We start from the raw sequence: 26,186 nt of genomic DNA on the forward strand, positions 1-26,186 counted from the left end.
TTGCGCCCCCTAACCCGGTGACGTCATGGCACCGCCGAAAAGATGCGCCCCGCAGCGGTGTAGACTTTCCAAGAAGAGTCGCACACATGCGGGATGCTTCCGGGTCCCTCTCGAGGGCGGCTGGGCGGGGCTCCGACCTGCAAGAGCCGCTGCATTCAAGCTCGCACGTGAGCCCCGCTAAATAAAGCCACGCATGCGCACGAAGCTAGGCCAGCCGGCCGGCGGGTCCGTCTTCGCTCGGCCAAGCCTGCCGGGGCGCCTGCGGGGCGCTTGCGGTTGGCCTGAGCCTGGGCGGAGAGTTGGGCACTTCTATTTATTTTATTCAGTTTATGTGGCCGCCCATCTCACCTGCCGGACTCGTTTCGCTTTGCAAGAAAGAGCAGCTCGAGAGCGGAGCCAAGCCGACTCTGTGCAGCCCTTGGGGCTCCCTGAGCAGCTCAGTGCGAGCGCGCCCCCCCCCAGATGTTGCGCCCGGTGCGGCCCGCCCCCCCTGCACCCCCCACGCTACGCCACTGAGTTTAGAAGTGTCTTCCTGGTTTGGACAAGATCTGTAACACATTCATCTGAGATGTGCAAATCCTTTGTTTTCATGCAGCCAGAATGTCTTCTTGGCTAAGAGAAGATTAGGGTTTGAAATGGGATAGCTCATTCTGAAATTAAGGCTTTACTTGGCATTTTTACACTTGTCCTAAATTTGTAAACCGCTTATATTTTCTCACACACGGAAGCTAGTTTGCCTGAGAATAAATTGCCTGTTTGACAGCCCTGCAATAAAGTGTTGATCAGTTTGAGAGACTGAATAATGTACAAAGGTAGGAATCAGGGCAGTATGTATATCCTTACTTAGTTTTTACTGGAGACAACAGATCCTTTTACAGCGGTGTCCTCATGTGAAAGTTGGAAACTGGATTGCTTGGAAGAGAATTGAAAGCACTCCAGCCATAGCTCTTTCCTCATACCACTTGGATCTCCTCATCGTTGCTAATCAAAGAAGGGCTGGAGACATTTGAAGCACAATCCAAAATCTGCAAAACCATGAGCAGTAGCAACCACATTTTTATTTATTTATTTATTAAATTTGTTGGCCACCCATCTTACCTCAAGGTAACTCTGGGCAGCTTACAATCATAAAAAAAATGGAAAAACTATACAAAGATAAATATGAATAGTGTTGTCGGCAGGGTGGCCTTTCTGAGGTGCACTTCACTGCTGTGAAGACCTGGGAACCACTTCAGGCTTCAAAATGGCTTTCCAGAAGTAACACTGAAGTTGTTGACATAGGAAGAAATTAAAACATTTCAGGTTTAATGTTCTCAGGCAGAGAGTTCCAGGGATGAATTCAGTGGGAGGAAAGCATGGCAATAAGCCAAAAATATACTTTGGGGTAAGGAAAATTTCCCCCATCCGATGTAGGTTTTCTCTTTGCCTGCTTGTATGATGTGCTCTTTCTGCTCTTTCTCCTAACAGGTGAAAAGCCCAGAAGGTCGGCACAGCTTGAGTTCCCAGTACAGGATGCATTCTTACTATCCCTCCGGCTCTTACTTGGGACAGAGTGTTGGGGCCCCTGCCTGTGTTCCCCAAATTTTTACTTTTGAGGAGAATCCTTCTTACTCTGAAACAAAAACAAATGGTAAGCATCTTGTTAACTGTCATGGGAAGAGGTTTTGGGCCTTCTGCTAAAAGGCCAGTGGCTGACTGAGTAGAGGCAGGGTAACATTGGAAATAGATAACATTTTATTAAATTTTTCTGAATGCTTACTTTCATTTTATGATAATCATTTTTTCCCCTCCAGCCTTATCCCTTTCTTAAGAGAATAACCATTTCCAAGTTTTGGGTTATGTTTGTGCTTAGGGACATCTTCCTACTTGAAAATATGTGTGGTTTTGCGGCCTGCAGCTGCTAGCATAGCACTAAATCCTTCTTCCACACGTTGCAATAGATAAATCCTTGGTGGGGGGCCAGTATTTTACTCCTTCTTCTCAACACCCTGCCCTCCGTATGTAGCAGACTGGCAAAGGAAATCTGGGAGCTGTTCTCCAATCAATCTGGTGGGCATCTACGGTAGTTGGAAAAGGTTGTTTGTAGGAATTTGAAGGAGGAGAATTGTTTACCTTGTGCATTTTTGAATTGCAAAAAATTCAATGTTTTCCATCACTATTGACTACTTGTCCAAACAATATTCCAGATTCTGATATTGTTCCCTAAGTTAGTCCATCAATCAGCAACAGGCAAGCAGGGAGATGTAATTTACTGAATTCAAGCAGACTTTTTTCAGCTCTGACAAAGTATTTTTCCATAGCAGGGTGACCTGCCAACCTGAGAAACAAAAAGTACGCTTTGGAAAGTTGTGAATACAAAATCATACGGCACATTTTTGGGTTGATCCTTCCAATAATTTCTCTGTATCTTCCATAATACAGTTATTGTTTCAGGCACGCTGTGTACATTTCTATTTTAGAGGCAGACATAAGTCTCCAGTCTTCTCTGTGTTTGCAATAAAAATGTAGAAAGTGTTGAACTCTGTACAGGTAGTCCTTGACTTACAACAGCTCATTTAGTGACCATTTGAACTTACAACGGCACTGAAAAAAGTGACTTATGACCAGTGCTTTTTTTGTTAAAAAAAAAAAGTACCAGAACTCACACACGTCATACAACCTGCTTTGCCTACCCTACAAGATTCCATCCAAAAAAGGTGCCGGAACTCCGTTCTGGGCAGCATCCCTATGATCATGTGATCATGATTCAGATGCTTGCCAGCTGATTCATGCTTATGACCGTTGCAGCATCCCTGGGTCATGTGATCCCCGTTTTACAGCCTTCTGACAAGCAAAGCCAATGGGGAAGCCAGATTCATATAACAACCAGGTTACTAACTTATCAGTTGCAATGATTCACTTAACAACTGGCAAGAAAGGTCATAAAATAGGGCAAAATTCACTTAACAAATGTCTCATTTAACAACAGAAATTTTGGGCTCAATTGTGGTTGTAAGTCGAGGACTACCTGTACATGTTTTGAAATCAAAATATAAAGATTTGAAGGATACCACTTGTTCATTCTCTCTTTATTTGCTACTCCCACATGTGAATGTCAGAATTCTAACAACTTTATAGCTTAAAGATCTCAGTAGATGGCAGCACGTGGCGACCTTGTCTGGCACAAAATTGAAATGGGTTGTAATCGTTCAGTATTTGGATGGGATACCTCCACATGTTTACAGTTGTAGACTAAAGTGATATTTAAAAAAAACTCAGGGGAAAAAACCCATTGACAAGCCATTTTCATATTGCTGCCAAAATGTTAAGTTACTACTTTGAAGAAGACCATGTATTTATAGCTTCTATAGATTCCAGTCCAGTTTCCATTGATAGCCAGTTTATTGCTGCCTCTGCATAGCACAGATTGCAGTATTGTGTTGAACACAAAACGTAACCTCCTAGAATTCAATTTCAATCGGGTTTCTGTTCCTTAAGCTTATAGAGATGGGTGTCAAGTTATGGGATTAATATCAGGTGAAATCTCAGAAACCAGGAGACTGGATTGAAAGCACCACTCTACAACACTACCCATTTCTACCTCTCCCAAACTTTCAGATCCGCAATAGCCCCATTTGTCCTCCTGGCAGCTGTTTTGAACCCTCACCAGAATCCAACAATGCTCACCTCAGCTGACCAACAATCAGTATCGGCCCTCTGCTAGCATTCTAGCAGGAGGTGAGGGAGGATCCCTTGCAGGGTCGTGCCGAGGAGTTTAACCAGCATCTGTCGGACAAAATCGCTCGGATTCGGACCGGTCTGGACTCTGACTGGGCAGAGTCTGGCGATCAGGACACGGGCGGTCTTGTCGATACCACCTGGGATGAGTTTGATTCTGTGACTCCGGAGGAAGTGGACAGGATCATGGGGAGGCTGAGCACCACCACATGTTTACTGGACCCGTGCCCTTCCTGGCTGGTCTATGCAGCCCGGGAGAGGACACGCAGCTGGTTCCAGGCAGTTATATCGGCTTCTTTGGGTGAGGGTAGCTTCCCCGCCGTCTTGAAAGAGGCGGTGGTGAGGCCTCTCCTCAAGAAGCCTGCCTTGGACCCAGCTGTATTGAACAACTTTCGTCCTGTCTCCAACCTTCGCTTTCTTGCGAAGGTTGTTGAGAGTGTGGTGGCACATCAGCTCCCTCTGGTCCTGGATGAAGCGGATTATCTAGACCCGTACCAATCGGGTTTCAGGCCCGGGCACAGCACGGAGACGGCATTGGTCGCGCTGGTGAATGATCTCTGGAGGGCTCGGGACAGGGGATATTCCTCTGTTCTAGTCCTATTAGACCTCTCGGCGGCTTTCGATACCATCGACCATGGTATCTTGCTGCGGCGTCTCAGGGGACTGGGAGTGGGAGGCACAGTTTTACAGTGGTTCTCCTCCTATCTCCAGGGACGTTCGCAGTCGGTGTTGGCAGGAGGGCAGAGGTCGACCGCGAGGTCTCTCGTTTGTGGAGTTCCTCAGGGGTCGGTCCTCTCGCCTCTCCTGTTCAACATCTACATGAAACCGCTGGGTGAGATCATTCGTGGTTTTGGAGTTGGGTATCATCAGTACGCGGATGATACCCAACTTTTCTTTTCGACCCCAAACCACCCCAGTGATGCCCTCAACGTGATGTCCCGTTGCCTGGAGGCGGTTCGGGTCTGGATGGGGAGGAACAGACTTCAACTCAACCCCGACAAGACTGAGTGGCTTTGCATATCTTCATCCCGGGTCTATTCGGACATTCCACCTCTTGCTATGGGGGGTGAACTATTACCCCCCGTAGATAGGGCTCGCAACTTGGGAGTCCTCCTAGATTCACGGCTCACCTTGGAAGACCATATAGGAGCTGTGACTAGGGGGGCTTTCGCCCAGGTTCGCCTGGTGCGCCAGTTGCGGCCCTATCTTAGCCGGGATGATTTATGCACGGTCACTCATGCGCTCGTGGCCTCTCGTCTGGACTACTGCAACGCTCTCTACATGGGGCTGCCCTTGAGGACCACCCGGAAGCTCCAACTGGTACAGAATGCAGCCGCGAGAGTTGTGTTGGGAGTCTCCCGATACTCCCACGTTACACCTTTGCTCCGTGAGCTGCATTGGTTGCCAGTTGCCTTCCGGGTGAGATTCAAGGTACTGGTAATGGTGTTCAAAGCCCTTCATGGCATGGGGCCGGAGTACCTTAGGGAACATCTGCTGCCGGCATCAAGCTCCCTGCGCCCTGTGCGTTCCCACAGAGAGGGCCTCCTCAGGGTGCCACCGATCAGAGAATGTCGATTGGTGGCGCCCAGGGGGAGATCCTTCTCTGTGGGCGCTCCGGAGCTGTGGAATCAGTTGCCGGTAGAGCTCCGGATGGCGCCCGATCTTCGCTCCTTTCGTCGCGATCTCAAGACGTTTTTGTTTGTACAAGCCGGCCTAGCCTGATGGGGATTGGTGGGGTTTTTATTTTTTTTGTACTCTTAATTTTATTTTTGGGGTTTTATTATTGTATTAATTGTTTTAACTTGGGCAATTATTTAATCTCTTTTTAATGTTTGTACTTTGTATTTGACTTTTGCCCTGTGAACCGCCCTGAGTCCTCAGGGAGAAGGGCGGTATATAAATATTATTAAATTAAATTAAATTAAATTCTGTTCACCACATCCACCACCATACAGAAGTGCCCTAGATAAATCAGCCAATAATGTTGAGTCAATTTGTGGCTTTCTTCTTGTTCAGTGCTAGCCAGAGATGACAGCATTGAGGAACGAATCCTTTTTCTGCAAGTCTTTTAGGGCCTTTCTCTTCTTTCCTATCCTTGAGGGAGCATAAAATTATATGGTGTGAAAGTTTGTCCTCATTGCTGATTCCTATTCTACCTCTGTCCTCAGTTGTTGCCAATCACCTGGCTTATCCTCTTAGATAGTCATTCTAACATGTCTTACATTAGAGCAACAAATGAGACTAAAGTATAATTTCAAATTAGTACAACATGTCATTAAAAACAAAGTCAAGGATATTGTATCCCAGCTATGTATTAAAGAGGTTCATCTCTTCTTAACTTGAGCTCAGTCAAAGTCAAGTAGCTGGGAAGACACAAGTTCAAGTCCACTCCCATAACCAAAGCTCACTTGAGCTACTTACCTTCAGCCTAAACTACCTCACAGGGATAATAATAATAATAATAATAATAATAATAATAATAATAATAATAATAATAATAATAATAATAATAATAATAATAATAATAATAATAATAATAATAAGTTGGAAGGGACCTTGGAGGTCATCTAGTCCAACCCCCTGCTCAGGCAGGAAACCCTGTACCATTTCAGGCAAATGGCTGTCCAGTCTCTTCTTAAAAACCTCCAGTGTTGGAGCATTCACCACTTCTGGAGGCAGGTTGTTCCACTGGTTAATTGTTCTAACTGTCAGGAAGTTTCTCCTTAGTTCTAGGTTGCTTCTCTCCTTGACTAGTTTCCATCCGTTGCTTCTTGTCCTGCTTTCAGGTGCTTTGGAGAATAGCTTGACTCCCTCTTCTTTGTGGCAGCCCCTGAGATATTGGAACACTGCTATCATGTCACCCCTCACCCTTCTCTTCGTTAAACTACACCTACCCAATTCCAGCAACTGTTCCCTATATGTTTTAGCCTCCAGTCCCCCAATCATCTTTGTTGCTCTTCTCTGTACCCTTTCTAGAATCTCAACATCTTTTTTACATCGTGGTGACCAAAACTGGATGTATGCTATCCTGAATTCCTGGAGTGAAGGCAAGATGCAAATCTTACCAATCTGTCTGTGGTGGCAGCAGCTAGTCAAATATGGCTACAGGCAATCCTCGACTTAACAGTTGTAATGGAACTGCCCGTCATAGTCATTGGACATGATGGTTGTAAAGCAGACCACCAACCCAATTTTATGACCATTTTTAACGTCACTAGAAAAGTAAAGTCTTACTTTGCTGTGGGGCAATTTAGCTGAAAATTGGAAATAAATCTCAGTTTCCAGCAAAACTGTTGCAAACTGCAGTCACATGACCATGGGATGCTGCAAATGTTGCCTAGCACCTGCCATGTGGCATGTGACCATGGGGGGGGAGGCAGGCTGGCCATTGGAACTTAGGAACTGGGTTGTAAGTACCCCCTGGGAGGTCTGTCATAACTTCAAACTGTCAAGCAATCAGTCATAAATCAAGGGCCATCTGTAGTCTTAAGACTTAGGTAATAAGCAGGATCAGATGTTTGAATGGGAGGCTTTGGATTAGATGGAGAAGTTGAAGGAATATTCCAGAATATGGCAATGACACATCACTTACATGTTGTTACAGAGAAAAAGAAAAAAGAATGTGCTTCTGTGGAATAACACTCAATTCAAGGATAAATTGTTTAAGATGAAGTTACATGTATTTATTTCTCTTGGGAAAGGCTCTAGAGAAGTTGTTCCCCACATACAAACACCAAAAAGTCTGCCCCTTACGCTTTCTAATCTGTTAAGTCTTATGGTGAGTCAAGCTCTGTGCCATGAGGAGGGTTGTAACCAGCACCTTAAATTTCACCTGGAAGCTTCCTGAGAGCCAGTGCAGCTCATAAAATAGCAGTGTCACAGGAGCGCACTAATAACTACTGATACCATGCCACTGTATTCTGGACCATTTGTAGCTTCTGAATGGTGCAAGGTTTTAGTGATCTTGACAAGGCCCCCTCATCCACGAACAGGCCCAACTGGCACACAGGGCAGTCCTCCTCGGTTTTATTTTTAGTGATTCCTTGCTAATCGATTCAACTTGCCTTTGGAATTGTTTAACTCCTAAAGCCTTGTAAATGTTCAGATTATGTTCTGTGACATCAGGAGGACTGAGAACCACAGAGTCAGAAATTGTTCCTCTCTTCCTCTTTCTAGCAGTGTGATGGCAAGGGAAGAGGAGGCTTTGCAGTGAGGCTTCAAGAACTTGGGGACCATGGTCACTAGAGCTTGGGGAATTTAATTGAATGCTATGGTCCTGAATTAAGGCATTACAGGGTCATCAAAAAAGGAATTTGTCAAAGAGGTTCTCCCATTGCTGCTGCTGCTGCATGTTAGAGAGAAGGAGATTTCATTAGGCAATTAAGAGGACTAGGTCTATTCAACTCTGTGTGTGTGTGTGTGTGTGTGTGTGTGTGTGTGTGTGTGTGTGTAGAATAGATAGATAGATAGATAGATAGATAGATAGATAGATAGATAGATAGATAGATAGATAGATAGATAGATAGATAGATACACACACACACACACTCTCCCAGGACCTCAAGGCAAACTGGGCAGTTTGTGCCCAACTGAAGCAAAATTCCAAACTAGTTAGTAGTTAGAAGTTATTTCTTTTACTCCCCCCACTCCAATTTCTGAATGGAGAGTAAATAAATGTAATTATGGACTGGTTTAATTGATACCCATGGAAACAATCCTGAAAGAGGAGCATATGTAGAGGTGATATGGAATTTACATGTTCTGTCTTGCTTGCTGGCAAAGCATTTAACTGACACTTCCTGATTACACTACTTCCTTATAAGCCGTGAATTGTATTCTGCTTAACTCCTGAAACTCTAGCTATTGTTGGTAATTAATTTGTGAATAGGATTGAAAGGGGCAACACGGTGTTAGAGCTATGCAGCATTTTGTATTTTGGAATATGGAAGCATCTGCCTGCAAGTTCAACCAGGTGCTTATTTTTGTGGGATTGTATAGGAGATTGTGCTTGGTAGGGAAGTTTGCAGTCCCAGAGAAAGCAGCTGATTTTTGAGTGTCCCCATACCACCCCCACCCCAAAGCAGCTTTTTGGCTTAAAATCTCTGTATTTTTCTGGTGGATAAGATCATTTGTAAAGGGTTAATGCCTTGATCCTAGTATGGTGGCTTCTCAATTTTAATTTTTCTATTATTATTAAGGGATAAAAGAAAAATAATACAAGCACAAACGGCTTACCATACCTCAGCTTTAAACAGAGTCCTGAACATAACTAAAGTGTGCCTACAAACATATAAAAAGAAAACAGTATTTAAAATGCAGTTCAAACCATGTTTAAAAAGGAGCAAAATCTAAAGTCTATCAAAAATTAAGATTTCAGTGAGCATCAGAAGAGGAATCACAGCAACCAGATAGATATGCTCGGAAAAGCTTTCCATAGGGCTGCTATAATAGTAGCTTTTTATGTAGTCTACCATCTCAAAGACTAGTGGAATGTGCATCAAACACCTCCAACCCAGTCATGGGGGCCATAAAGCCAGTTTGGTTTAGTGGTTAAGACATCAGACTAGAAAGTGGGAGACCATGAATTCTAGTCCCACCTTAGCCATGAAAGCGAGCTAGGTGACTATGGTCCAGCCATTCCCTCTCAGCCCAACTCATCTCACAGGGTTGCTGTTGTGAGGAGAAACAGAAGGAGGAAGATGTGTTTGATATGTTCACCACCTTGACTTATTTGTAAAAACAATGGCAGGATATAATCTCAAGCTTATGACATGCATGCTATGACTTTTGAACTCATCTTACTAATACAGATCTGAAAATTCAAGCATGCTGCTGACTCCCCCAGTATGGAGTGCTGTAGTGGGAAGTCAGAGCATTCTAATCACCCATTTTTCCCATATTAAATGATTATTAGTTAAGTTTAGTGTTTCTGTTAACCCAAGGAAGACAGTAAGCAAAGAGGAAAGGCTAAAAATCTCCCTGGGTTCCTACTAAGTTTTGAATAGGTCATTGATTCAAGGTAATAAAGAGTCAAATCAATCTTGTAATTCTCATAATGTAAATAATCAGACACTGAAAGATTAAAAGTGATCCTCCCAGAATAACTAATGCTCAGAGTGATCATCGAAATCATTTGGGACAACTTTGCTTATTTGCTTGAGAGTTTAGTGCTTGGTATTCAAAATTACTTAGACCTTCAGTTGGCTCCCATTAATGTATCCTCAGGGTTGCTGTTTTGATAACCAGAAAGTTATTTTTCAGTGCAGACCTCCTCAGAGGCAGCGCTTAGGCCAAGTACAAGTTGAATAACCTTCAGGAGAGCTGTGCTGTCCTTCTGTCGGCCGCTATCTTTGAAAATTGCCTGCAGAGTTAGTGAGCGGGAACAGTTAAGATTTACAAACAATGATGAAGCTTGTCACGCATCTTTCACCATTCATCATCTGGGTGCTGTGGCTGGGCGGTGAAGTGTTCTTCATAAAAACCAGCTCAGTGTGAAATACACCTCGCTGCAATGTTTACTGCTCTGAAACTCGTCAGAAGCCCTTTATAGTAAATCCAGATTGCGAGGTGACATTACAGTATATCATTGCACAGCGCGGTGGGGTTTACACTAGGAATGAGTGCAGTTCACACCAGATGAGATGTCGAAATTGAGTTATGTAGGAATTTGGCTGTTATATGAGGATAGCTTTTGTTTTCTCAAGACTGAAAAGTTATATATATATATATATATATATATATATATATATATATATATATATATATATATATATATATATATATATATATATATAATTTAAAAACATATAGACTTGTAAACATATACCTATATATATATATACACACATACATATACACATATATATGTATGTATACACACACATATGTATATATATGTATATACATATATGTGTGTGTGTATGTGTATATGTGTGTTTTTAGATAATATATAATTTGCTTTCATTCATACAGCTGGAAAACTGGATGGAGGAATGAATCGTATGGTAGGAATACATATTTAGCTGTCCTTGGGTTACTTATATGTAGATGGCAATATTAATTTCTGTACTTTTTTCATTCTGATCACTATTTTCTGTTGTTTATATACTTACTGCTGATTATTCATAAGTTTACTTATGTTTTAACTGAAATGCTGGCAAGCCTTGTTAGCTGCTATCATTGATAAACGTATAAAATCCATCAACAAAAATATAATGCTCTAACTCTTCTGCTATAACTCCTTTACTATAAAACTAGGTGACATTGTTTACCAGAACTCGTATCTTAAATTTTCAGTCATATTGCTTTTAAACATGGGCGTTTATATTGTTTTCCAATCATTGTAGCCATTCCATGAGGATGCCAGCTTTATAGTCTGTGCACCAAAGTTTAGATAAAAAAGAATTCTCTCATATTTTGCTGTGCAAAGCATTGATCAAATTTTGCAGGATGCGTTTGATTGCTTAATCACATTGCCTTCTTCTCTATAGAAGAAAAAAGTCAGGAAAATTAGATTACGGAGGCTTGCAATTTATAACTTTATCTCATCCACGGATGGAAAGACAAGACCTATGCAATGTTTTTTTATTGTGAATTGAGAACCACCTGCCTAGAAGTATTCTTAGACCATTTTTAAAATGATAAGATTGCTAGCTTGTTTTTTAACAAGATATACTCAGTAGCAAATTGCAAGGATTTATGCAATTTTATCCAAAATTGCCAACACTGTAAATTACACTGTGGTCTTGAATTTCTAATAGAAAAAATAAACAACCTCTGTCTTCAAGTGTACTGTAGGGTACGTCAAGTGACGACGAATAGAAGTTGTAGTCCAGCAGCGTTAGGAGGACTATAGATTTCTAATTTCCCTGTTTCATTTGCCTGACACTGTCCTTAAGATTATTATGCATTGATATTTTAAATGACAAGTTTTTTAAATATGAGGTAGGAAACCAGAGGTTAGTGACCTAAGCCGAACTCAGCCCTTTGTGTGGAAATTTTGTCTTTGTCTTCTCAATCCAAGAATAAAGACAGAAAATGGCAAGAGAAGAAGGGAGAGAAGCAATGTAGAGAATAGATTTCCTAGTATTTCCAGCTTTTACCTGAGAGCGTGGGACAAGATAGATCAACAAACACAGATTTATTTTAAGCCACAGGAAAAATGGTACACAGTTCCATTACCTCCTATATGTGAGAGCATCTTGGCTGACTGAATTCACTCATGTCACGATTGATGCAATGGCTTCCCTTTCTGAGTGCTTCCCACTTGTTCTCCTGCTTGTTAGTATGGCCAGACCTGTTTCTTGTGTCCTCTTTCTCTTTAAGCCAAATGTGGAAGTAGTGAGAAAAAAAAGTGTTGGCAATATTGACTTGCCTACATAATCCTTCTGGGTCCAGTGAGAATGTGGTTGGTGGTGCCGATGATGAACTGGAAGAAGGCTGGGCTCCTGATTTTGTATTCTAAGATGTGGGTCTGATGCTGGTAAGGACTAGAGATAGTCCTTTACTTGCAACCATTCATTTAGTGACCAAAGTTACAATGGCACTGAAAAAAGTGACTTACTACAAGTCCTCGCAGTTTGGACCATCACAGTAACCCCATGGTCACATACGTAAGTCAGAATTCAGGCATTAGACAACCGGCCAGTATTTATGACGGTTGCAGCATCCCAGGGTCATGCGATTGCTCTGTGATTTTTCCCCCCACCTGGCCTCCAAACGAGCAAAATCAATGCTGTAAGCTGGTTTCACTTAACGATTGTATGATTCACTTAACAACTGTGACAAAAAAGGTCGTAAAATAGGGCACAGCTCACTTAACAAATACTTTGCTTAACAACAGAAATTTAATTCTTGTTTTAGGTGGAGGACTACTTGTAGATAAATATTTATAGCTCTCTATATTAAACTTTGACCAGAATTACCACCATAAATGATCGGAATTTGTGCTGGTTTTTAAGCGCAGATCTTTTTGCAGCAGTCATTAAGTGAAGGCAGTGTTCATTAAGCAAACCCATCATCTTCCATGGGCATTTTTTTGCCCCAAAACCAGAAGTAAAGATCAATTTTCAGCAAACCCCCCCCCCCCCACAAAACCAGCCATGAATGCAGTCCAGTTTCCAAGTGCCTAAAATGTGACCATGGAGACCCTTGGCTGTTAGAACGTCAAATGTGGGTCATAAATCCTCTTTTTTTTGGGGGGGGGTTTCATTGTAACTGAATAGTTGTTAAGCAACTGGTTGTAAGTTGAGGGCTGTCTGTACATGTTAGATATGTACATGTTTGCCAAAGTAATCCCAATTCTCCAGGAAGAGAATTTTTCTGGAGAAATGGAAGCATTAGTGGGATTAAGATAGCCCTGCTGGGTATGAGTTAACCCTCACCAAACACACAGCAAGTAAGAGCGCAATTATACGTAAGCTATTACAAATTAGATTTATATTAAAGTAGATGAATTATTTGCTTGGCACTTCCAGCAGCTGTTACCGATAGCAATCCTCAGACTGAGGTACTGTTTGGAAACGGTCCGTGATCCATTAGTATTTTATGGAAACTTGGGGTAAAGAAATGTTGCTATAGCTGAAGTCTGTGTGACCACGGAAGTAGAAAGTTGTCTAACATAAATACCAGGAAAACGCCCATCAACAAAGGGTAGATAGCATTGTATCTATAGAGAACTACACAGAAGAACAATAAACTAATGGTTCTCTCTGTCAATGGTTTACTTTGCTAGTTTTCTGTTTCTTTAATGGTTGCAGCTTTGAAATACTGATTTATTTATTTATTTTTTGCCATTTTGCATTTGGATTCATGAGGAAAAGTGATACCTTTGTGACTCAAACTTTCACTTTTGTTCCTCCTTCAGCAGAAAAATAGCCCTTGATTACAAAGAGCCCATCAGAGATAAGCAAAGTGAAGGGGAGTGAAAACCATGCATGAGAAAATAAGCTACTTAAGGGGGAAGGGAGTGAAAAGAGAGCAAAGCTGACTGGCAAATAAGGAACCTCTGTTTGTTGATGAGATGGGGGACAACCCCGCCCGCCCCCTTTACAGCATCCCAGAGCTGTCAATCACCTGGTAATGTTTCTACAAGTGAAAAGTCAATGTGTTGTTGTTTAATTTGACATGACTCTTGAGCTGCGGAAAGGAACAGCATAATCGCTGCAGGGGACAGTTAAGTAACTGTGCTCCATGTCAGCTTGTCTCGCTCTGACTACTGCACTAAACGCTTTGCTGATGAGCGATAGATTTGGTTAAATACCAGGATAATTGCTAGCTATAGCACCCAGCACTCTTGTAATGCCTTGTAGTACATCAGTACCAGCTCTCGCCTCAGGCAGTCGGTGGCTTATCCACTCAAGAGGGCACTTATGTTCAATTATATTGTTCTCTCTTCCTTTCGGAGAAAGCAATTGTTGCTGAGCCAAATGAGCTATAATAAATTATATTTCTTTCCCCTCTAGACCTGTTGAAGTAGATCAGGCATGCAAATGCCAAAGCTGCTATTTTCTAAATCTTGCCAGTAATCTACTTCAGATTATATGATTTTTGCCAGGCAGAGGTGCCATTTTAAAAATCTGTATATGTATCAAATTGCTCCATCAGTATGAACCAGATATTTATTTCTTCCCGTCTCTAGTATGACCACAGTTTTGAGCCTAGAATTTATGTTGCTAAGTGAGAAATTTGTTAAGTAAGTTTTGCCGCATTTTATGACTTTTCTTCCCACATTTGTTAAGTGAACCACTGCAATTGTTAAATTAGCCACACAGTTGTTAAGTGGCCTCCCCATTGACTTTGCTTGTCAGAAGGTCGCAAAAGGTGATCACATGACCCTGGGGCATTGTGATCATCATAAATATGGACCAGTTGTCAAGCATCCAAATGTAAATCACGTGACCCTGGGGATGCTGCAGCGGTCATAGGTGTGAAAAATGGTCATAAGTCACTTTTTCAGTGCTGTTGTAACTTCAAATGGTCAGTAAATAAACTGTTGTAAGTCGAGAATTACTGGTATTCATACATACAGTTGCAGAGTGGGGCCTTTAGTGTTTTGTGTCAAAGATCATGAATCTTGTGGCACTTTAAAGGCTAATGCATGTATTGCTATGTAAAGTTCTGTGACTCACAAAGTACTTGAATAACGCAAGTTCTAAAACAGCATTGGAATCTGGTTTTATTGAAGATAGACAATCTTTGTTTCTCCTCTATTTAATGCAGGATTTTAAGACTGCTTCCTCTGTTTTCTGGGACACTCACTCAACAGCCATGCTAAAATCTTGAAACTTTGAAAGCAGTCATAGTTGGAGATACTTAAACTAGGAAAGCCAAAGACACACAATATACATTGCTCCAAATATAAGTCTACCGTTCAAGCTAGCCTAGCATTGAGTGATGGAGAAGAAACTGCTCTTTGTCATTCTCAAACCACTTCGAAGCAATTTGTACTTGTTCCATTGTCTTAACTAGAAGTTACGAGACAGTTTGGTGTAGTGGTTAAAGCCCATAGGCTTGAAATTGTGAGATAGTAGTCCTGCCATAAGGGACGCGGTGGCTCAGTGGGTTAGGACGCTGAGCTTGTCGATCAGAAGGTCGGCAGTTTGGCGGGTCGAATCCCGAGTGCTGCGTAACAGAGTGAGCGCCTGTTACTCGTCCCATCTTCTGCCAACCTAGCAGTTCGAAAGCACGTAAAAATGCAAGTAGAAAAATAGGGACCACTACGGTGGGAAGGTAACAGTGTTCCGTGCGCCTTTGGCGTCTAGTCATGCCGGCCACATGACCACGGAGACTTCCTCGGACAAGCGCTGGCTCTTCGGCTTTGAAACGGAGATGAGCACCGGCCCCTAGAGTTGGAAACGACTAGCATGCATGTGCGGGGGAACCTTTACCTTTACCTTTTGTCCTGCCATAGGCACAAAACCAGCTGGGTAAGTTTGGACCAATCATTCTCTCTCAGTTCTTGGAAGAAGCTCTCAGAATGGTATATATACCTTCCCATAAGCTGTTAGAGCAGAAACATACAGATATTATATTGTGTCTTGCTCCAATGATTTTCCATGACTTAGGCTGCTGATTTTGAAGGTGGGTGGGAGGGAAACTTACCTATTTTTACATGCAGTTTATATCCTGTGTAATGTTTTGTAGCTGCACTGACTACCAAGGGGCAACATGTGACTGACTTCATCCTTTACTGAGAAGCTTCAGCCAGATGCTGTTCAATGGGGTTCAAACCTTCTACCAGGAATTGAACTCACAACACATGGAAGTTATGGAGAATGCTATACATGAGAGCAGGACACAATATAACATCTGCATTTTTCTGGTCTGATTGTTTAAGGAGAGGTAGACTGCATATGAGAGCTTCTAGATATCCTTTGCTGCTATCATTGAGCAAGAGGACCTGGATAGTCTTTTAAGGCAATGCGCTGAATATAGTCGCCTAATGTGAAGAAATCTGTGAATTCATTTCCCTGTAGAAGGTTTGAACCCACAAAAGTCCCATTAAAAGATGAAAGTGACCGTGTAGTGTACATGAATCTGTCCACATAATCACATATTCCTTTGGATTTCCAGCCTTATAGCTCCTCTACTTGAGTCCATCTTGGCAGGTAGCTACATTGATACAATCTGTTTTTGAGTGGAGAGATGTCATTAATCACCTGAAGTGGATTTTCACCCATATCTGATGACGTTTTTCCTTAACTGAGGTGACTAGGCAATAGCAATAGCAGTTAGATTTATATATTGCTTCACAGTGCTTTACAGCCCTCTCTAAGCAATTTACAGAGTCAGCATATTGCTCCCCAAAATCTGGCTCCTTATTTTGCCGACCTTAGAAGGATGAAAGGCTGAGACAACCTTGAGCTGCTTGGAATCGAACTGCTGGCAGTGGGCAGTGAATTAGCCTGCAATACTGCATTCTAACCACTGCACCACCATGGCTGTATGCCACCATCAGGCCTAAGCAATTTTGGAGTATGTGGTGCTAGATTACAAGCCCAAGATTGGGATAATCAAGAGAAGGTGTTATATTTGAATAAAAGTACCATGATAGGGATAACAAACTCTAAAGCCAGCATCCAAAGTTCAGTGTTCAGCACGGAACAAAAATAAAAACAATTTCTCCTAGGACTTAATGTCCCTGCTTATAGATTCCTGTTTTCCCAGGGTTTTTTAGGCTTCATTGGGCCCAATTTCATGGCATTTCTTCAGGTACCTATTTGAGAACAAAGACAGTCCAAATTTTGTCTTTTGTGAATCTTTTCATTAGGGAAATGCTTCAAAGTTCTCCAACAAGCTGGTAGGTCACTCATAATTAAGAGGCCCCTTAAACTACTACATTGATGCTTTGAGGTCAACCCCGAGGTCAGGAAAGAAAGCTCTGGGGGTTTCTGACATGTACATTTGATGTTTACAGAGATAAAATCTCATTGGGACTTACTCTGAAATGATGTATACTTAGATGTTGCTTTTATAGAACAGGTACATTAATATTTACTGTGTTCATTGGGACTTATTTCTAGACAAGTGTGTTGGAATCCTATGGTCACATCTGTGGTGCTTTTTGTTCCACAATAGGAATTTTAAGTCAATTTCCTTACTAAAAAGGGGAGAGGGGAAGTGGAAGAAATACAGAGCCCAATCTCTTTTCTTCCACTTTCTTCCCCGCTCCCCTTTTTATAAGCTTTTTTTTTTAATGAAGTTTTGGAGAAACGAAAGACAAGATGAAATGTGTTTACACTTTTCTTCATTTATACTTGTTGCTTTGACGCAACTTAATCTTCTTCCTAACTACAAATGAATGGGTGAACTGCAAATGTATGTTATAATCCTTCCATTTATATCTCTTACATTGCTTTGAATGCCAAGAATAAAGGACTGTCAGAAATTATGCCAGGAATCTGTCATGTTATGCTTATTTTAGATTTTAATGAAAAGAATTGGTGGTCAAAAGCATCGAAAAACTATGCAGTGAAGTATTAGATACGGAAACAATAACATGTTAGGGCAAATAGGGGCAGTGACTGAAAATATTTATTCCATGTCCAATTACTAATTATAGTGAGATTGGTAATATGTGAATAAAAAGGATAGAGGTTTTAAGACAGAGGAGCACTTCATACTATGGAAGAAGAAGTAAACTGGATCTTAGGCCACCATTTTAGCAATAGCCTATTGACTTACAACAGCTTGTTTAGTAACCATTCAAAGTTACAATGGCACTGGAAAAAAAGCTTATGACCATTTTTCACACTTATGACCATTGCAGTATCCCCATGGTCACATGATCAAAATTCAGATGCTTGGCAACTGGCTCATAACAGTCGCAGTGTCCTGGGGTCATGTGGTCACCTTTTGGGATCCTCTGTGCAAGCAAAGTCAATGGGGAAAGCCAGATTCGCTTAACAACGGTGTTAATAATTTAATAACTGCAGTGATTCACTTAACAGTTATGGCAAGAAAGGTCATAAAATGGGACAAAATTCACTTAACTGTTTCACTTAGCAACAGAAAGTTTGGGCTCAATTGTGGTCATATGTCAAGGACTCCCTGTATTTGTGTATTTTCAGAGCTGGATTTTATTTGCCAGTAAGGTTTAGAAATATACACACTGTATTTTAGGTCACACAGAAACAAAAGCACCTCTCCACTCTTAAAAAAGCCTGACCTTTTTCTCTCCAAGCCTGAAAAAAGAGGATGATGCTTCAGGGAATGTATTAACTCATTAAAGTTAATATAATTTTTAAAGCAACAGTGTCTCTTTTAGGGTTTTACAGAAATCTGAAAAAATGAGACTATCTTGATTCATAGTAGATGCTCTGCCCATGTGAACTCTGAAGCTGGTTTTTTAAGTGTGCGCAATTGTCATGGAATTCCTGCCATTTCTTCTTATTAAGTAAATAGCTTGCATATATAACTACTGGGTTCAGTTTAGCAAAAATGAATCCAAGCATTCCTGGACTTTGAATCCAGGTTAACCAGAACTTTGAATCTAAGTAAAATTGGGAAGCTCACTTTTTGACAGATAATACATATCTTAGTAAATAGAATATGACTATTGAAACATTGAAATAGTGAACCAGACATAGCACTACATAGAATCAATATTTCAATATGATCATCTTAGTATTTATTATACCCAATAGAAATTTGGGTTTGTAATAACTACTAGAATAATAGGTGGAAGCACCTGAAGGAGTTTCCCAAACCTATTATGCTTTTCTGGAATATATTGCTGTCCCAATACATTCCTTTCCTTTCCTTTTAGATCCAAATAAAAACAAAAATAAATACATTTGTTTTTCTTCATTTCTACTGGCTCGTAGTATGGATGATATCCTTTCCTTAATTTATCTAATTTTCATTCTTATACATCCTATTTCCTTAAATGTCTCATTCTTTAAGGATTTGAATTCCATTTAATTAGCTCCTGGTAGTCCTCTTAATGAAAACTTCAGAAGAGAGAGGTGTAAAACCTTTTTTCTATTTTGTCTTTTTTGACAACATTGCAATTTAAAGAGATTATGTATAAAAGATTAAACAAAAAGACAGTCTTTCTTCCAGATCAGTTCTGTGACATGACTAATAAGCAACATGGGACCATAAAAAAACCCCATTTGCCCTCTTGCAATTTGATTCCTTTTCTTTTCTTTTGTGAGGATCTATTTAGTTTTGGATACATCAAATTAATTTTGATTTTGTTTTCATGAAAACATGGTTAACTTTAATCAATTTACCGTATTTTCCGGCGTATAAGATGACTTTTTAACCCATGAAAATCATCTCAAAAGTTGGGGGGGGTCATCTTATACACCCAGTCGTCTTATACGCCGGAAAATCAGCGAGCCCGGGAAGGCACGCCCTCCCCTCTCACTGTGGAGGAAGCAGGGCAGGCTGGCGTCTGGCGGGAGCCGGCAGGGCAGTCCTGCGCACGCGCGCGCTCCCCGACTGTTAAGGAGCACTTCTTAGCAGCCGGGGAGTGCGCGCGTGTGCAGGACTGCCCTGCCGTCTCCCGCCCGACGCTCTTCCCTCTTGAGGCAGCATCGCTCCCCGGCTCCTAAGGAGTCCTCGGGGATGCTGTCTCAAGAGGGAAGAGCGTGGGGCGGGAGCCGGCAGGGCAGTCCTGCACACGCGCACACTCCCCGGCTGCTAAGGAGTGCTCCTTAACAGCTGTGGAGCGCGCGCGTGCGCAGGACTGCCCTGCCGGCTCCCGCCAGACGCCAGCCTGCCCTGCTTCCTCCACAGTGAGAGGGGAGGGCGTGCCTTCCCGGGCTCGCTGATTTTCCGGCGTATAAGACAAAAAATCTTGAAAATCATCTCAAAAGTTGGGGGGTCGTATTATACGCCCAGTCGTCTTATACGCCGGAAAATACGGTAGTCTTTTCCTCTCAATCTGCAGGAGCTCTCTCAAGTAGTTAATTATTGAGAGAATGAAATATTGTTTTTCTGGCTTTTATACATTCAAGTTAAAAACAATATTTTTTAATTTCACACACCTTTCCATGTACAGTATGTGTGTGTACTTAAGGTTTCTGTTGTGTGTGTGTACTTAAGGTTTCTGTTTGATCATGGTACAGACATTTCACCTGGGAAGAAATCCTTACCCTCACTGCTCTTTATTAGATTCTTTAGTTTGGGCTGGTAAGGATTTCCTTTTTTAGCATAATCTTGCTTATAAATGTTGACTTAGAAACAAATTCTGTTGGATTTATGACCTCAGTACCTGGGAAGATTCTAGAAAAGATAACCAAACAATGAATCACCGAACACCAAACAGAGTCATTACCAAAAGCCAACATGGGTTTGTCAAAAACAGATCATGCCTGTTGTGATTCAGGGTCAGCCTGTGGGTTCGGCAGTTGGGTCGGACGACTCAGAGGAGGAGGGGGGTGTTGAAGATCTTGCTGATGATAGCCCTCAGGCAGGCCCCTCCCACTTGGTCACCATGGAGACCCAGCTGTGTGAGCCTGACTGTGGATGAAGATGACCCACAGCTGGCCCTGTTCAAGGACGCCCGACGCAGGAGGCAGTCAAGTAGGAGTAAACAGAGGAAGGCAATGGGGCTTCTCGGAAGGAGAGAAGCCACGCCCTGAACTCTTTATAAAGGGAATGTGTGGGGAGGGCTGGTTTGCTGAAAGCAACTGCTCAGATAGTGTTTCAAAGCTCCTGTATCTTGGTTCGTGTCTTGTTTGTTTTTGTTAGTAATAAATTTGGCAGACGTTTTTCCAGCCTCTTGCCGTTTGTAAAGGGGTTGCCTTTTCTGCAGGGCCGGTAGCAGGCTGGTACAGAACAGTTTGCTTTCAGCCACCCACCCCTTACTAATATTATGGAGCAGCTACGTGCTGAGAATGCCCAGCTCACCCAGCAACTCACTTTGCTGGCAGCTCAGGTGGCTCAACTGCAAGCTCAGGTTCATGCTGCACCCCCACCATCACCCCCACCCAGGAGAAAATGCCAAGTTGCAATGCCGGATAAATTTACAGGCACTCCAGAACTGTTTCCTGCTTTCCTGGGACAATGCCAGCTCTTTATCAGTGTGAGAGCAGCTGATTTCCCCACTGACCGGGATAAGGTGGGGTTTGTGTTAAGCCTTCTTTCGGGTGATGCAGCTCGTTGGGGCACGCCTCTGCTGGCTCAACCTAGCCCATTGTTGGACAACTTTGTGGGGTTTTGTGATCATATGCGTCTGATGTATGAGGACCCTATTAAGACGCAGACTGCTACTCGACGCCTGAAAGCTCTGAGGCAGGGTCAACGCCCCCTACAGGGCTATATCAGCGATTTTCGGGTGCTTAGCCAGGATTCCGCCTGGAATGAGGCTGCGCTTGTGGATGCCTTCCAGGATGGATTGTTGGAGGAGATGTTGGATGAGCTGGCCCGTGTGGATATTCCCTCAGACCTGAATGGGCTGATCCATCTCTGCCTGCGGATCGATGCTCGGTTGCAGCAGCGAAGGAGTCGCCGTGCCACCCCACAGACCCCTGCAGCCCCTGTTGTGCGCGAGCCCCCAGTTCAAAGGGAGGAGCCAATGGAGCTGGGTGCCGCCAGGTCTCGTCTATCGGTGACTGAAATGAACAGACGATGATCGGGGGGTTGTGTTTTTACTGTGGGGACCCTGGGCATTTGGCTGCTTTTTGCCCAAAGAAGCGACAGCGGGCATCAGTGACCGAGTCTGCCCCGAGAAAGTCCCCTACTTTTCTGTCAGGAAACGCCCCGAGCCCGATCTAGACGGTGTGATAGATCGGGCGTCCCACAACAACACTGAGCGACGTCTTTCCGATGCTGCCTGTGGACCTCCACGGCATCTGATATTGGAGGCACGTCTGATCCTTCCTGGCAAGCCAGAGGGGATTCCAGTCCATGCCCTAATTGACTCTGGGGCCACCACAAATTTTATGGACTCAGCATTTGTGGCCAAATGGGCTGTTCCCCAGTGCCCGGTGGATCCGCCCATGTTAGTGGAGACTATCGATGGTCGAGTGCTCCTGTCTGGGCCAATTACGGCCGCCACGCAACCATTATGTATGGCCATCAGTTCCCATGTGGAGGCCATCCAGTTCTATATCACCTCAGATCTGCATTTCCCCGTGGTCTTGGGACTGGCGTGGCTCCGGGCGCATGACCCACAGATCTATTGGTCACAGAACTTGGTCACCTTCCCAAGCTTGCAGTGCGTGGACCACTCCCGCCATATCTGTGCCGGCCAGGTGGAGGGTTCCCCAGGGGTTTCCTTGCCTCCCGAACTGTCCGACTTTGCTGATGTGTTCAGCGAGACAGAGGCGGATCAATTATCCCTGCACAGGCCCTATGACTGCCCCATTGATTTAGTCCCTGATGCGCCTCTCCCAGTGGGGCGTTTGTACTCCATGTCGGACCCCGAGTTGGCTGCATTGCGGGATTTTCTGGAGAAGAATTTGGCCCGCGGTTTCATCTGGCCCTCGTCCTCGCCAGTGTCTGCACCCGTGCTCTTCGTCAAAAAGAAGTCGGGCGAATTGCGGCTTTGCTGCGATTATAGGAAACTCAACGCCATCACGGTGCGCAATCGTTACCCGCTGCCCCTCATCCCCGAACTCTTGGACCAACTCCGGGAGGCTAAGATCTTCACGAAACTGGATCTGCGTGGAGCTTACAACCTCGTCAGGGTTCGGCCGGGTGATGAGTGGAAGACGGCGTTTGGTACTCGCTATGGACATTTTGAGTACACGGTGATGCCGTTTGGCCTGACCAACGCCCCCGCCGTGTTTCAGCATTTCATGAATGACATTTTCCGGGATTTGTTGGATCAGTTTGTCGTGATCTACTTGGATGACATCCTGATCTACTCCCCGTCGCGTGAGGTGCACCATCAGCATCTCCATCAGGTCCTGCAGCGACTCCGAGAACATCGGCTGTTTGCCAAGTTGGAGAAGTGCCAGTTCTACCGGGTGACCATCGATTTCCTGGGTCACCGCATTTCTCCTGAGGGCATCGCCATGGAGCCGAGTAAGGTTGAGTCTTTGCAGAGTTGGCAAACCCCGCGTCGCGTGAAGGATGTTCAGCGACTTCTTGGATTTGCCAACTATTACCGAACTTTCATCCCTGGGTTTGCTGCCTTGACAGCCCCCCTCACCCGGCTCCTGCAGAAGAAGACTCGGTTCCAGTGGAACGCTCCAGAACAACAGGCTTTCCAGACTTTGAAGGAAGCCTTCATGAAGGAGCCCATCCTGAAGCATCCTGACCCGCAACGGCCGTTTTTTGTGGAGGCGGACGCCTCCGACATTGCCATTGGGGCGGTGTTACTCCAGGCAACGACGTCCAGCAGTACCCTCTTCCCTTGCGTGTACCATTCACGAAAACTGAACCCTTCGGAGCGCAATTATACAATCTGGGAGAAGGAGCTGCTGGCCATCAAAGCGGCGTTCGAGGCCTGGAGGCATCATCTGGAGGGAGCGCGGCATCAAATCGAGGTCCGGACGGACCATAAGAATTTGGAAAGCCTGCAGACCGCTCGGAATTTGAACCAACGCCAGATCCGGTGGTCTCTTTTCTTTGCGAGGTTTGACTTCCGGGTTCGGTACATACCTAGCGGGCACAATCAAAGGAGCGGATGCTCTGTCCAGGAAGCCCGAATATTCCCGAGTGGAAGACAAACTTCTGCCCAGGACAGTGATCCCCGTCGAGTCTTTTGCTGCGGTGCGGGAGCCGGTTGATATACGGGCTCGGATCCGGGAGGCACAGCAGCAGGAGGTGTGGGTGGTTCAGCGGAAGGAGGAGGTGCGGCCAGACTCTCCTTGGACGGTCACGGATGGACTCTTGTATTATCGTGACCGGCTCTACGTTCCGGGAGGGCCACTCAGGGGACTCATCCTCAGCCAGTGTCACGATAACCCGGCGGCGGGGCATTTTGGCCTGTTCAAGACCCTGAACCTGGTCTCCCGTACCTTCTGGTGGCCCCGAGTCCGACACGACGTCCAGTCCTATGTCACCTCCTGCATCCCATGCAGGCAGGCCAAGTCAGCGACAGGGGCCCCGCCTGGATTACTGCAGCCTTTGCCGACACCCAAAAGACCCTGGGGGGCTGTGTCCATGGACTTTCTGACGGATTTACCCCCATCCTCTGGTTTTACGACAGTGTATGTTGTGGTGGACATGCTGACCAAGATGGCACACTTCATCCCCTGTCGCGGCTTACCGTCAGCCCGCGCCACTAGTCGTATGTTCATTCAGCAGGTGTTTCGGCTGCACGGTCTCCCTGATAGAGTCGTCTCTGATAGGGGGGCCCAGTTTACAACCCGCTTCTGGCAGGAGTTGATGCATGCGTTGGATATCAAGATTTGCCTCTCGTCCGCGCATCATCCTCAAACTGACGGGGGAACCGAGAAGGTCATCGGTATCCTGGAACAATATCTGCGCTGCTACGTCAATCTGCAGCAAAACAATTGGGTGGACTATCTGGCCATAGCTGAGTTTGCATTTAACAATTTGCAGCACACCTCCACACAGATGACACCGTTCTTGGCCAATGTGGGATATCACCCCCGGTTTTTCCCCCTTTCTCCCGTGGACTCACCGGAGCCGGCAGCGAACGACTTCATGGCAGAGTTACAGGCGATCCATCGATTGGTGCGACGTCAGTTAGAGAAGGCCAAGGCCGATTACAAAAGGTTTGCTGATCGGTCAAGACGGGATACGCCTCCACTATCAGTGGGAAATCGGGTCTGGTTGTCCACCAGGAACCTACCGTCAACACGGCCGGTGAGAAAGTTAGATCACCGATATTTAGGACCGTTCCCAGTCGAGGCTGTCATCAATCCGGTCACCTATCGCTTAACTCTGCCACGTTCCCTGCGCGTGCACCCAGTCTTTCATCGGTCTCTGTTGGTCCCCGAGCAACCGGCCTGTCCACTCCGCCGAGCGGAACCTCCCCCATCAGGACCTCGTGATGGAGGCAGCACCCCCGAGTACGAGGTCGCCAGCATCAGGGATTCCCGTTGGCTGAAAGGTCGTTTCCAGTACCTGATTGAATGGAAAGGTTACGGACCAGAGGACTTCACCTGGGAAGACGCGACCGCCGTTCATGCCCCTGCGTTGGTGACCGCTTTTCATGAACAATTCCCATACCGACCGCATCCGGATCGGCAGACCCGGGGGAAGGGCCCTGCGGTGCGGGATAGTGTTGTGATTCAGGGTCAGCCTGTGGGGTCGGCAGTTGGGTCGGACGACTCAGAGGAGGAGGGAGGTGTTGAAGATCTTGCTGATGATAGCCCTCAGGCAGGCCCCTCCCACTTGGTCACCATGGAGACCCAGCTGTGTGAGCCTGACAGTGTGGATGAAGATGACCCACAGCTGGCCCTGTTCAACGACGCCCGACGCAGGAGGCAGTCAAGTAGGAGTAAACAGAGGAAGGCAATGGGGCTTCTCGGAAGGAGAGAAGCCACGCCCTGAACTCTTTATAAAGGGAATGTGTGGGGAGGGCTGGTTTGCTGAAAGCAACCGCTCAGATAGTGTTTCAAAGCTCCTGTATCTTGGTTCGTGTCTTGTTTGTTTTTGTCAGTAATAAATTTGGCAGACGTTTTTCCAGCCTCTTGCCGTTTGTAAAGGGGTTGCCTTTTCTGCAGGGCCGGTAGCAGGCTGGCACAGAACAATGCCAGACAAATCATATCACATTCTCTGACCAAGTGACAAAATTAGTGGACCAGAGGAATGCTGTGGGTATAATTTATTTGGACTTCAGTAAGGCATTTGATAAAGTAGATCACAAATTACTACTTGATAAGATAGAAAAATGTGGGTTAGACAGCATCACCACCAGATGGATTTGTAGCTGGCTGACCGGCCATACTCAGCGTATAGTCCTCAATGGAACTGCATCTACATGGAGGGAAGTGAGTAGTGGGGTGCCCCAGGGCTCTGTTCTGGGCCCAGTGCTCTTCAACATCTTCATCTATTATGTAGATGAGAGGATAGGTGGGGAACTCATCAAATTTGCA

General features: G+C 44.6%; 1 protein-coding gene across 1 annotated transcript in view; it reads left to right on the top strand.

The window, feature by feature from the left end:
• The window catches only part of DMRT1 (doublesex and mab-3 related transcription factor 1), a gene marked incomplete at both ends in the record, with an annotated part of 81,082 nt that overhangs the window by 43,521 nt on the left and 11,375 nt on the right, over nt 1-26,186 (top strand). The window contains one exon of the mRNA XM_081317847.1: nt 1,468-1,630. Coding sequence (XP_081173973.1) covers nt 1,468-1,630 — 163 coding nt within the window. The remainder of the gene's footprint in view (nt 1-1,467; nt 1,631-26,186) is intronic.

Source organism: Vipera berus (assembly GCF_964194415.1).
Source record: "Vipera berus genome assembly, chromosome: 2".
NCBI lineage: Eukaryota > Metazoa > Chordata > Lepidosauria > Squamata > Viperidae > Vipera > Vipera berus.